We start from the raw sequence: 13,675 nt of genomic DNA, 5'->3' as shown, positions 1-13,675 counted from the left end.
GAATCGACGGAAACCAAAATCTGCACTCTCGAGTCCTATTCACGGCCTGAGCTTTGATGGCCCGTCGTCATCTTTATTTGTTGTGCCTACGCCAGACCTAATGCACTCTGGCGGTACCTGGAACCAAAGTTTTACATAGTTTGTTCGTGCAGCCTTCCCTAGCCAGCCAAGTAGTGCGCGACTTTATTCATTTGCGTCCGTTTGCTTCAACCAAAATTCTGTCACCCAATTTCCTCATTATCCAACTCGAACAAACGTCATTATTGATATCTGCATGTACCATGTAGCATGTACTAGCATGTGTCACCGTCAAAAGCGTGCGTGTATGAACTGGAGTATGCTTGAGGATCGCCCAAAGCAAACCAGTTTAGTCGTTGTGAACTTGCACGCGCCGTCGCGTGGCCATGAAACGAAATGAAATCAATCGCCAAAAGCGTTGTTCAGTCAGTTGAGGCGTCGACGCCAACCGCAAGCTCGCCCCGGAGTGAAGCTCAAGCTTAAGCATGCCAATCAATCGGCTGCGGTTCCGTTCCTAAGATGTTTAACGTGCGCGCCATATCATGTTAAGATTAGAAACTAACCAGAATCGACGCGTCACCTGGCGTGCACGCAAAACCATCCGAAGCTCCTTGTACACGCAGTGAGCCAGTGGAAAATATAGTAACCCTACTGTACTAGTGTTCGAGCAGAGCAGTATATAAGGGGCCAGCTCCAGTCGGTTCAGGCACACACACACCACTGCTCTCTTAGCTGCCAGAGAAGAAGCAAAAGATGGCTACGCTCAGAGGCAGAGGCCTGGCGCTCGCGTTTCTCGCCAGCTTCCTCACGGTCCACCTAGCCATGGCCTCCTCCGACGACTTCCTCCAGTGCGTGCGGGACAAGATCCCCGGCGAGCTGGTGTACACGCAGTGCTCCAGCAACTTCGCCGGCGTGCTGGTCAACTACATCAAGAACGCCAAGTTCGTCAACACCACGGCCAAGCCGCTGTGCATCGTCACGCCCACCGACGCGTCGCACGTGCAGGCCGCCATCCGGTGCGGCCGCAGCCACGGCGTGCGCCTCCGCGTGCGCAGCGGCGGCCACGACTACGAGGGCCTGTCGTACCGGTCGGCGCGGCAGGAGGTGTTCGGCCTGCTCGACCTCGCCGGCCTCCGGGCCGTCACCGTCGACGAGGCGGCGTCCACGGCGTGGGTCGAATCCGGCGCCACCATCGGGGAGCTCTACTACGCCGTCGCCAAGAACAACCCCCGCCTCGCGTTCCCGTCCGGCGAGTGCCCCACCATCGGCGTGGGCGGCCACTTCAGCGGTGGAGGGATTGGGATGATGATGCGCAAGTATGGGCTCTCCATCGACAGGGTGGTGGACGCCAAGCTGGTGAACGCCAACGGGGAGCTCCTCGACAGGGCCGGCATGGGGGAGGACCTCTTCTGGGCCATCCGCGGCGGCGGCGGCGGGAACTTCGGCGTGGTGCTCTCGTGGAAGGTCCAGCTCGTGCCGGTCCCGGCCACGGTGACGGTGTTCAACATCGCCAAGACGCTGGAGCAGGGCGCCATCGACATCCTCACCAAATGGCAGGACGTGGCGCCGGCGCTCCCCAGCGACCTCACGATCACCGTGATGGTGACGGGGCAGCAGGCCGTGTTCCGGGCGCTGTACCTCGGCGAGTGCGGGTCGCTGGCCTCAACGATGCGCGACCACTTCCCGGAGCTGAACATGACGAGCGCCGACTGCCAGCCCATGACCTGGCTGCAGTCCGCGGCGCTGTCCTTCTTCAGCTTCACCAACAGCAAGCCGGTGGAGGACGTGCTGCTGCCGAGGCCGGCCAGCCCGACCACCTTCAGCAAGGGCAAGTCGGACTACGTCCGGCACGCCATCCCCAAGGCGGTGTGGAAGGAGATCTACGCCAGCTGGTTCACGATGAAGGGCGCCGGGGTGATCGTGCTGGAGCCCCACGGCGGGTTCATGTGCGGCGTGCCCGAGGACGCCACCCCGTACCCGCACCGGCGGGGGGTGCTGTACGTGATACAGTACATCGCGTACTGGATGAGCGCCGATGGCGGGCCGGCGGCGACGAGCTGGCTGGACGGCTTCTACGGGTTCATGGCGCACCACGTGACGAAGCACCCGCGGGAGGCGTACGTCAACTTCCGGGACCTGGACATCGGGCAGAACGCGCTGGAGGACGACTTCGGCGCCGCCGAGAACGCCAGGTTCTGGGGCCAGCGCTACTTCCTCGGCAACTACGAGAGGCTCGCCAAGGTGAAGGCCGCCGCGGATCCCACCAACTACTTCCGGAACGAGCAGAGCATCCCGCCCATGGCCAACCAGCCACGCGAGTGAGCAGGGTTGCACGCCAAGGCAAGGCATCCATCGGATCTCAACAATCAAAATCATTCATGGTCGACGATGGCTTACTTTGCTGCATAAACAATACTGCTGTCAGTTGTATTGGATTGGATCCTTCGTGACGACTACTGGTTCAGACGGTTTACTTTCGTGGTTAAGAAATGTCAGTTGTATTTTTATCCTTGCTCCGATGTCTAGTTGTCTACTAGTACTACAGTTAAGACAGTGTACTTTCCTGCAAAAGTAGTCGGTGAGGGTGTGATGGTTCTTGAGATGTTAATGGCCATTCATGGCATGGAGTAGCGTGTTTGTGTTATTGTTCATTAATTGCACTACTAAATGTGTGGTCTTTTAATATTCGACCGACCACTCGATTTTCTATTTCTATTTTTACTTTTATAGTTTGAACACTGGAAGGTCCCGAATGAGGATAGGGATTTATAGCATTGTTCAAAAAGGATGCGTTTAGCGAGTGACCGTTGGCTTACTAGTAATCCGGAATGATTGCTCAGATTTAAAAAGTGTCGGTCCCTTTAATTTATATTAGGAAAAATATCCATACAAATAGGTGTGAACGCATTTAATTTATATTTCATTTTTTTAAAGATGCGTATAGTGAGTGGCCGCTGGCTCTCTAGTAATCCGGAGTGGTTGGGTGTTGGTCCCTCCTAGTTCATACTACTTCCTCCTTTCATATATATAGGCCCGAATATATTTTTTGGGGTTGTCTTTGACTATTGATAAGATTAATAATATATAAGATATACAGTGTGCAAATTATATCATTACAAGCTCCTTCCACATACGAATTTGATGATGTGCTTTGTGTAACTTGCATGTCATACATTATTACTCTAACATGCGGTCAAATTTAGTCTCAAAAAACGCATTAGGCTCTATATACATTGAAGAAGGGAGTAGGAAAAGTATCCACATGAATACGTGTGAACATGCTTCATTTTTGTAAAGATGCGTCTAGCGAGTGGCGGTCGGCTTGCTAGTAATAGAAAAAGTATCCATGTGAATAGGTGCGAACATATTTAATTTGGATTTTAATTTTTCTAAACGGATGCCTCTAGTGAGTGCTTATTGGCTTGCAGTAATCTCGAGTGTCTGACCAGATTTGAAAAGTGTTGGTCCACTAATTCATATTAGGAAAAGTAATCCATTGAACAAGTGTAAATACATTTATTTCATATTTTTATTTTTTAAAGCCATAACTTCTGAATTGAAAACCGAAATTAAAATTCATTTTCATAGCTGGAATTCTCGCGGCGTGCTCTTCGAAAATATATCCCATTGAGTATGTTTCGATGAATTTTGTGTGTAATTTAGCCCTATTAAGTGGGATGCAGACAAGAGCACACGACGACGACACCCACCAGAATCTAAGCCACTCATCGTTTGTTTGGAGATTAGTGCAACTTTTCATTAAACTGGTAACAATTTCACAATACAAAGCTTTACGTAGGCTGGTTGTAATGGGTAGTATCATAAGTTAGTATCATGCATATGATACTAGTGTATGATACTACCTCCCTAATGCATAGTATCATATGATAGTATCATATATAACTTTATTTATTGCCATGCATGACACATACTAGTGTAGCATTTATTATGATACGATATCATTATATGATACTCAACCCTCTCTTACTTCATTTAATTCTATACCACCTCATCAAATTTGCCTAGTTGGCATGCATGATACTAGATATGATACTCCCATTACAACCAGCCGTATATGCCAATAGTAAAGAGCTGTCCATATCATTCAATTTTCTGGACAATGCATTTAATTGACGCGGTGATTGCCAAAGTGGTGCAAGTTTCAACGGAGAGTTGATTGAAAATAAAGGAATGTGAACTTGCCAGGCAACTTACAATGAAAAGGTAAAATAAAAGATGCAGCTACAAAGACTTGGTGCAAATAAAAGATGCAGCCACAAAGACTTGGTGCAAATAACGTCTGATTAAGTGTACATATAAAATTAGATGATCAAGGTTGAATGGTTGATAATACAGAGTAACTAATACAAACCATAAATATGTCCATAATACCATATCTTCAACAATAATAGGTACTATGAATGCATACTCATTTTGACCATGCATGCAGTGATTTAACTGTATGGTCCCATGTCAAGCATTGATTGCCAAACAGGTTGGATTGTCTCCCGTGCGTGTCAGGCATTTACTCTATTGATAATACTATGATGATTAATTATAATTTTATGTCTTTAGTCTCCAAAGTTAGTATCATCAGATTCTCAGTTATTTTAGAAGAGGATAAATTAGAGATTAATATAATAAGATTTCCTGGCATTATTATCGCGAAGTTCTTGGTTTTTCATCAGAGATGAAAAATAACATAAAATATCATTATAATTATCTCTGTTTTTTTAACTAAGTAGCATAAAATCTTGGTTTTCCTAGAAATAAATGATACTATGGAATTTGTGACATGAAACTTAGGAATTAGTACCACCTTGAAAATACATTTTATTAATTGGAAATCGTAACAATCATGAAACCAAACGTTTACTTTAAGGCGAGTTTTAGGATGAAATAATATATTTTCCCCACTTTTACAAATAGGAACAACGGGTCACATTTAAGTTTTGATGGGTGGTTGGGGAGTGGTCGTTGGAGACGATGGGTCTACTTCTCTGCCACTGGTCAGGTCACTGTAGCTGTTGAGATTTGTACGAAAGTGTTTAGAGGGACATACACGATGTGTGAATCGTGGAATACATCATGACTAATATAGTGGTTGGGATCCCGATGCAAATGAGTGGGGGGAGATTCCGGTGAAGGTGGTCATCGTGTGCTCCCTTGCAATTTCGCTATTAGGTGCAAGTATCTAGCAATTGATGTGCAACTATATAGTAGTCAATGTGCAACTTTCCTATATGCCCGTGATGTGTAGTTTTCACATAAGGCCGTGGTTGCAGCTGGTCTCTGTGCCAATTGACGTAATGAGTCATCTAGTAAATATAAATGACAATACAAACCTATGGACTCCAAAGACATAAAATTACAAATCAATCCCTTGTTTCTGCATGGAGGTTGGGCCTGTGCGGCAGGCATCCGCCAGCTCCAACAACCAATAACTAAAGAGAAGAGGGTGGACTCCAAACCGTTGCAACATTGCCTTCACATAGTCTTCCAAGCCGGGATGAAGAAGATGAGCTCGCAGTGCAGAGATGTCCCCTCCATGAGGCCGCCTTCGGCCAACAGAGTTTTCGACAACAATTTCAACGATGATGAGCTTCTCTCCGAATGCCAGATCCTGGTGATCCACTTGTTCTCCTTGATGCCTCCACCACCATGGTGGTGGCCGGTGTAGAAAACCGAGTAGTGCAAATTTCCAGCTCTGGGACAAGGAGTAGGATCTCAAATCCGGCATGATATCCACTTCCAATGACTATTTCCCCATCCACCATGACCGTAGAGGAAATCACACAGAAGAGTGATATGTCTCCAACGTATTGATACGACTCGAACGTATATATATTTTTTGATTGTTCCATACTATTATATAATTTGTTTTGGATGTTTAATGGGCTTTAATATGCTCTTTTATATTTTTTGGGGGACTAATCTATTAACCGGAGGCCCAGTGCCAGTTTCTGTTTTTTTGCCTATTTTAGAGTTTTGCAGAAAAGGAATGCCAAACGGAGTCCAAACGGAATGAAACCTTCGCGATGATCTTTCTTGGACCAAAAGCAAACCAGGAGACTTGGAGTTGAAGTCAGAGACGCCACGAGGCATCCACGAGGCAGGAGGGCGCCCCCCACCCTCGTGGGCCCCTCGTAGCTCCACCGGCGTACTTCTTTTGCCTATATATACTCTTATACCCTAAAAACATCAGGGGGAGCCACGAAACCACTTTTCCACTGCCGCAACCTTATGTACCCGTGAGATCCCATCTTGGGGCCTTTTCCGGTGATCTGCCGGAGGGGGAATCGATCATAGAGGGGCTTCTACATCAACACCATTGCCTCTCTGATGAAGCGTGAGTATTTTACCACAGACCTTCGGGTCCATAGTTATTAGCTAGATGGCTTCTTATCTCTATTTGATTCTCAATACAAAGTTCTCCTCAATGTTCTTGGAGATCTATTCGATGTAATACCCTTTTGCGGTGTGTTTGCCAAGATCCGATGAATTGTGGATTTATGAACAAGATTATCTATGAATATTATTTGGTTCTTCTCTGAATTCTTATATGCATGAGTTGATATCTTTGTTGAAGGAAATATGCCCTAGAGGCAATAATAAAGTTATTTTTTATTTCCTTATATCATGATAAATGTTTATTATTCATGCTAGAATTGTATTAACCGGAAACATAATACATGTGTGAATACATAGACAAACATAGTGTAACTAGTATGCCTCCACTTGACTAGATCGTTAATCAAAGATGGTTATGTTTGCTAACCATAGACATGAGTTGTCATTTGATTGACGGGATCACATCATTAGAAGAATGATGTGATTGACTTGACCCATTCCGTTAGCTTAGCACTTGATCGTTTAGTATGTTGCTATAGCTTTCTTCATGACTTATACATGTTCCTATGACTATTAGATTATGCAACTCCCATTTACCGGAGGAACACTTTGTGTGCTACCAAACGTCACAACGTAACTGGGTGATTATAAAGGAGCTCTACAGGTGTCTTCGAAGGTACATGTTGAGTTGGCGTATTTCGTGATTAGGATTTGTCACTCCGATTGTCGGAGAGGTATCTCTGGGCCCTCTCAGTAATGCACATCACTATAAGTCTTGCAAGCAATGTGACTAATGAGTTAGTTGCGGGATGATGCATTACATAACGAGTAAAGAGACTTGCCGGTAACGAGATTGAACTAGGTATTGAGATACCGACAATCAAATCTCGGGCAAGTAACATACCGATGACAAAGGGAACAACATATGTTGTTATGCGGTTTTACCGATAAAGATCTTCGTAGAATATGTAGGAGCCAATATGAGCATCCAGGTTCCGCTATTGGTTATTGACCGGAAACATGTCTCGCCATGTCTACATAGTTCTCGAACCCGTAGGGTCCGCACGCTTAAAGTTAGATGACAGTTATATTATGAGTTTATGTGTTTTGATGTACCAAAGATAGTTCGGAGTCCCGGATGTGATCACGGACATGACGAGGAGTCTCTAAATGATTGAGACATGAAGATTGATATATTGGACGACTATATTTGGACACCGGAATGGTTCCGGGGGTTATCGGATGTATACTAGAGTACCGGGGGGTTACCGGAACCCCCCGGGGGGTTAATGGGCCTCATGGGCCCTAAGTGGAGAAGAGGAGGGGCGGCCAGGGCTGGACACGCGCCCCCTCCCCCTATAGTCCGAATAGGACAAGGAGAGGCGGGCGGCGCCCCCCTTCCTTCCTCTGCTCTCCCCCTTCCTTCCCCTCTCCTACTTGGACTAGGAAAGGAGGGAGTCCTACTCCCGGTGGGAGTAGGACTCCTCCCTGGCGCGCCTCCTCCTAGCAGGTCGCCCCCTCCCCCTTGACCCTTTATATACTGGGGCAGGGGGCACCTCTAGACACAACAATTGATCATTGATCTCTTAGTCGTGTGCGGTGCCCCCCTCCACCATATTCCACCTCGATAATATCATAGCGGTGCTTAGACGAAGCCCCGCGTCGGTAGAACATCATCACCGTCACCACGCCGTCATGCTAACGGAACTCTCCCTCAAAGCTCGGCTGGATCAGAGTTCGAGGGACGTCATTGAGCTGAACATGTGCTGAACTCCGCGGTGCCGTACGTTCGGTACTTGATCGGTCGAATCGTGAAGACGTACGACTACATCAATCGGGTTGTACTAACGCTTCCGCTTACGGTCTACGAGGGTACGTGGACAACACTCTCCCCTCTCATTGCTATGCATCCCCATGATCTTGCGTGTGCGTAGGATTTTTTTTGAAATTACTACGTTCCCCAACATTTGCAAGTCTCTTCGAATTATCGGTTTAGTTTGGCCTACTAGATTGATCTTTCTTGCCATCGGAGAAGTGCTTAGATTTGGGTTCAATCTTGCGGTGTCCTTTCCCAGTGACAGTAGGGGCAGCAAGGCATGTATAATATTGCTGCCATCGAGGATAAAATGTTGGGGTTTATATCATATTGCTTGAGTTTATCCCTCTACATCATGTCATCTTGCTTAATGCGTTACTCCGTTCTTATGAACTTAATACTCTAGATGCATGCTGGATAGCGGTCGATGTGTGGAGTAATAGTAGTAGATGCAGAATTGTTTCGGTCTACTTGACACAGACGTGATGCCTATGTTCATGAATATTGCCTTAGATGTCTTCATAATTATGCGCTTTTGTATCAATTGCTCGCCAGTAATTTGTTCATCCACCGTAATACTCCCTCCGTTCCTAAATACTTGTCTTTCTAGAGATTTCAACAAGTGACTACATACGGTGCAAAATGAGTGAATCGACACTTTAAAATATGTCTACATACATCCGTATGTTGAGTCCATTTGAAATGCCTAGAAAGACAAGTATTTGGGAACGGAGGGAGTACATGCTATCTCGAGAGAAGCCACTAGTAAAACCTATGGCCCCCGGGTCTCTTTTCCATTATATTAAAGTCTCTTTTCCATATTGTTGAATCTCTTTTACTATTTTGCAATCTTTACTTTCCAATCTATACAACCAAAAATACCAAAAATATTTACTTTACCGTTTATCTATCTCTATTAGATCTCACTTTTGCAAGTGACCGTGAAGGGATTGACAACCCCTTTATCGCGTTGGTTGCAAGTTCTTGATTGTTTGTGCAGGTATTCGGTGACTTGTGCGTCGTCTCCTACTGGATTGATACCTTGGTTCTCAAAACTGAGGGAAATACTTACGCTACTTTGCTGCATCATCCTTTCCTCTTCAAGGGAAAACCAACGCAAGCTCAAGAGGTAGCAAGAATGATTTCTGGCGCCATTGCCGGGGAGATCTTCGCCAAGTCAAGCCATACAAAGTACCCATCATAAATCTTCTCCCTTGCATTAAAGTATTTACCATTTGCCTCTCGTTTTCCTCTCCCCCACTTCTAAAATGATTTTCGAAAACCTTTGCCTTTTCTTCCCCCTCTTCCATTCGTCTCTTCTTGCTTGCTTCTCGTGTGCTCGGTTGTTAAGCGCGGTTTGTTGCCATCATGTCTGAAACTGGGGAGGTTATCATTGAAAAAGATGGTAGTAATGATGGGGGAAACTTTGATTCTTTTGATAATCCTCATGAAGAACCTACTATTTTGCACACTAAAAAGTTCCGGATTGGTAGTGGTAACATTATTGGAAAAGGAGTTATTCAAGGTTTGTTTACTTGTGCCGGTGCTTTGCCCACTATGGATGGGTCTATTCTTCATAGAACTAGTAGTCTTGCGGATGATATATCTTTTCTCGTACTTGAACTTGACAGACAATTTATCCACATGCATCCTTGCATACAAAGGATTTTTCTAGAGTTTTCTAATATTGAGCATTCTTCTGTTAAGCGAGCGGCTACCATCTTTCTAGCACATGAGTTCAGGTTTATAATGAAAGAGGCCAATGAAATTTTTGCGCATTATAGGGTGGACGCTGGTCGTCCTTCCATAGAAGCGATTCTTTTTAATCAAGAAGACATAATGCGTTTACAATCCTTAGATCATGTTGCTTATAATGAAAATCTTAGAAAGAGGGTTCCTACCGATGTTCTAGTTGATAGGATTTCTGAACTTAATGATAATTTTTCTATTCATAACAACGAGTTAGGTTTCCTCTTGAATAAAGGCTCATGACTTTTTGCCAAAATATGCTTATAATGATGAATTGGTTGTGCAATATGAAGGGCCAAAGGAGGAACCAATTCCTCCCGAGCTTGATCTTGGGGACTTTTGTCCCATTAAATTTAGACCTTTTGATTACTTTTGCTTGCCACAAAGAAAACTTGATGCTGAACATAGGGAGTACGATATGAGTTTCCGCAATTTTCCCTATCATTTTTTTTGCGGGGAACCCTACCATTATATTATAGCAATACCTAGATTTGTTCTTGTTTTTATGCCTAGCTAGGGGCGTTAAACAATAGCGCTTGTTGGGAGGCAACCCAATTTTATTTTTGTTCTTTGCTTTTTGCTTCTTTTTAGTAATAAATAATTCATCTAGCTTCTGTTTAGATGTGATTTTATGTTTTAATTAGTGTTTGTGCCAAGTAGAACCTTTGGGAAGACTTGGGTGAAGTCTTTGCGATCTTGCTGTAAAAACAGAAACGTTTGCGCTCACGAGAATAGCTGTCATTTTTTACAGAAGAGTGCTTTTAGGTTGATTATTTTTGAAGAAGATTAATAGACAAATTCCTCATGCCCACCAATTTATTTCAGAATTTTTAGAGTTACATAAGTATTCAAAAGTTACAGATTTCTACAGACTATTCTGTTTTTGACAGATTTTGTTTTCGTGTGTTGCTTGCTTATTTTGATGAATCTATGAGTAGTATCGGGGGGGGGGGTATGAACCATAGAGAAGTTGGAATACAGTAGGTTTAACACCAATATAAATAAATAATGAGTTCATTACAATACCTTACAGTGGTGGTTTATTTTCTTATACTAATGGAGCTCATGAAATTTTCTGTTGAAGTTTTGTGTTGTGAAGTTTTCAAGTTTTGGGTAAAGATTTGATGGATTTTGGAATAAGGAGTGGCAAGAGCTAAGCTAGGGGATGCCCAAGGCACCCCAAGGTAAAATTCAAGAACAACCAAAACCCTAAGCTTGGGGATGCCCCGGAAGGCATCCCCTCTTTCGTCTTCGTCTATCGGTAACTTTACTTGAGGCTATATTTTTATTCACCGCATGATATGTGTTTTGCTTGGAGCGTCTTGTATGATTTGAGTCTTTGATTTTTAGTTTACCACAATCATCCTTACTGTACACACCTTTTGGGAGAGACACGCATGAATCAGAATTTATTAGAATACTCTATGTGCTTCACTTATATCTTGTGAGCTAGACAATATTGCTTTAGTGCTTCACTTATATATTTTTAGAGCATGGCGGTGGTTTTATTTTATAGAAATTTTTGATATCTCATGCTTCAATTATATTATTTTGAGAGTCTTTTAGAACAGCATGGTAATTTGCTTTGGTTATAAAAGTAGTCCTAATATGATGGGCATCCAAGATGGGTATAATAAAAACTTTCATATAAAGTGCGTTGAATACTATGAGAAGTTTGATTCTTTATGATTGTTTTGAGATATGAAGATGGTGATATTAGAGTTATGCTTGTAGAGTAATTGTGAATTTGAGAGATACTTGTGTTAAAGTTTGTGATTCCCATAGCATGCACGTATGATGAACCGTTATGTGATGAAGTTGGAGCATGATTATTATGAGTGGCGGTCGGGGACGAGCAATGGTCTTTTCCTACCAATCTATCCCCCTAGGAGCATGCACGTAGTACTTTGTTTTGATAACTAATAGATTTTTGCAATAAGTATGTGAGTTCTTTATGACTAATGTTGAGTCCATGGACTATACGCACTCTCACCCTTCCACCATTGCTAGCCTCTCTAGTACCGCGCAACTTTCGCCGATACCATACACCCACCATATACCTTCCTCAAAACAGCCACCATACCTACCTATTATGGCATTTCCATAGCCATTCCGAGATATATTGCCATGCAACTTTCCACTGTTTCATTTATTATGACACGCTCCATCATTGTCATATTGCCTTGCATGATCATGTAGTTGACATCGCATTTGTGGCAAAGACATCGTTCAATTTTTCATACATGTTACTCTTGAATCATTGCACATCCCGGTACACCGCCGGAGGCATTCACATAGAGTCATATTTTGTTCTAAGTATTGAGTTGTAAGAAAAAAAGTGTGATGATCTTCATTATTAGAGCATTGTCCCATGTGAGGAAAAGATGATGGAGACTATGATTCCCCCACAAGTCGGGATGAGACTCCGGACTAAATAAAAAGAAAAAAAGAGGCCATAAAAAAGAGAAAAGGCCCAAATAAAAAAATGAGAGAAAAATATAGAAGGGGCAATGCTACTATCCTTTTTCCACACTTGTGCTTCAAAGTAGCACCATGATCTTCATGATAGAGAGTCTCCTATGTTGTCACTTTCATATACTAGTGGGAATTTTTCATTATAGAACTTGGCTTGTATATTCCAATGATGGGCTTCCTCAAAATGCCCTAGGTCTTCGTGAGCAAGCAAGTTGGATGCACACCCACTTAGTTTCTTTTGTTGAGCTTTCATACACTTATAGCTCTAGTGCATCTGTTGCATGGCAATCCCTACTCACTCACAATGATATCTATTAATGGGCATCTCCATAGCCCGTTGATACGCCTAGTTGATGTGAGACTATCTTCTCCTTTTTGTCTTCTCCACAACCACCATTCTATTCCACATATAGTGCTATGTCCATGGCTCACGCTCATGTATTGCATGAAAGTTGAAAAATTTTAAGAACATAAAAGTATGAAATTGCTTGGCTTGTCATCAGGGTTGTGCATGATAAAATACTTTGTGTGATGAAGCTAGAGCATAACCAGACTATATGATTTTGTAGGGATGGCTTTCTTTGGCCATGTTATTTTGAGAAGACATTTTTGTTTTGTTAGTATGCTTGAAGTATTATTATTTTTTATGTTAATATTAAACTTTTGTCTTGAATCTTTCGGATCTGAACATTCATGCCACAATAAAGAAAATTACATTGATAAATATGTTAGGTAGCATTCCGCATCAAAAACTCTATTTTTATCATTTACCTACTCGAGGACGAGCAGGAATTAAGCTTGGGGATGCTTGATACATCTCCAACGTATCTATAACTTTTGATTGTTCCATGCTATTATATTATGTGTTTTGGATGTTTAATGGGCTTTAATATGCTCTTTTATATTATTTTTGGGACTAACCTATTAACCGGAGGCCCAGTGCCAGTTTCTGTTTTTTTGCCTATTTTAGAGTTTTGCAGAAAAGGAATACGAAACAGAGTCCAAACGGAATGAAACCTTCGCAGTGATCTTTCTTGGACCGAAAGAAAACCAGGAGACTTGGAGTTGAAGTCAGAGACGCCACAAGGCAGGAGGGCGCGCCCAGGGGGGGTAGAGCACCCCCACCCTCATGGTCCCCTGTAGCTCCACCGACGTATTTCTTTCGCCTATATATACTCTTATACCCTAAAAACATCAGGGGGAGCCACGAAACCACTTTTCCACTGCCGCAACCTTCTGTACTTGTGAGATCCCATCTCGGGGCCT

At 43.6% G+C, this 13,675-nt stretch overlaps 1 protein-coding gene across 1 annotated transcript; it reads left to right on the top strand.

The window, feature by feature from the left end:
• The first annotated feature begins 713 nt into the window (after positions 1 to 713).
• LOC119337352 (berberine bridge enzyme-like 4) lies at positions 714 to 2,703 on the top strand. Its single transcript, XM_037609467.1, has one exon. It carries the CDS (start codon positions 772 to 774, stop codon positions 2,338 to 2,340), a length of 1,569 nt encoding a protein of 522 aa, XP_037465364.1. The 5' UTR covers positions 714 to 771; the 3' UTR covers positions 2,341 to 2,703.
• The last annotated feature ends 10,972 nt before the right edge of the window (positions 2,704 to 13,675 follow it).

This window comes from Triticum dicoccoides, chromosome 7B (genome assembly GCF_002162155.2).
Source record: "Triticum dicoccoides isolate Atlit2015 ecotype Zavitan chromosome 7B, WEW_v2.0, whole genome shotgun sequence".
Classification (NCBI taxonomy): Eukaryota; Viridiplantae; Streptophyta; class Magnoliopsida; order Poales; family Poaceae; genus Triticum; species Triticum dicoccoides.
The sequence above is the reverse complement of the archived record's forward strand: the minus strand, read 5'-3'. Positions and strand labels throughout refer to the sequence as shown.

What these genes read in the sequence shown, in the direction of transcription:
- LOC119337352 (XM_037609467.1), top strand. Translation starts at nt 772, where the DNA reads ATGGCTACGCTCAGAGGCAGAGGCCTGGCGCTCGCGTTTCTCGCCAGC.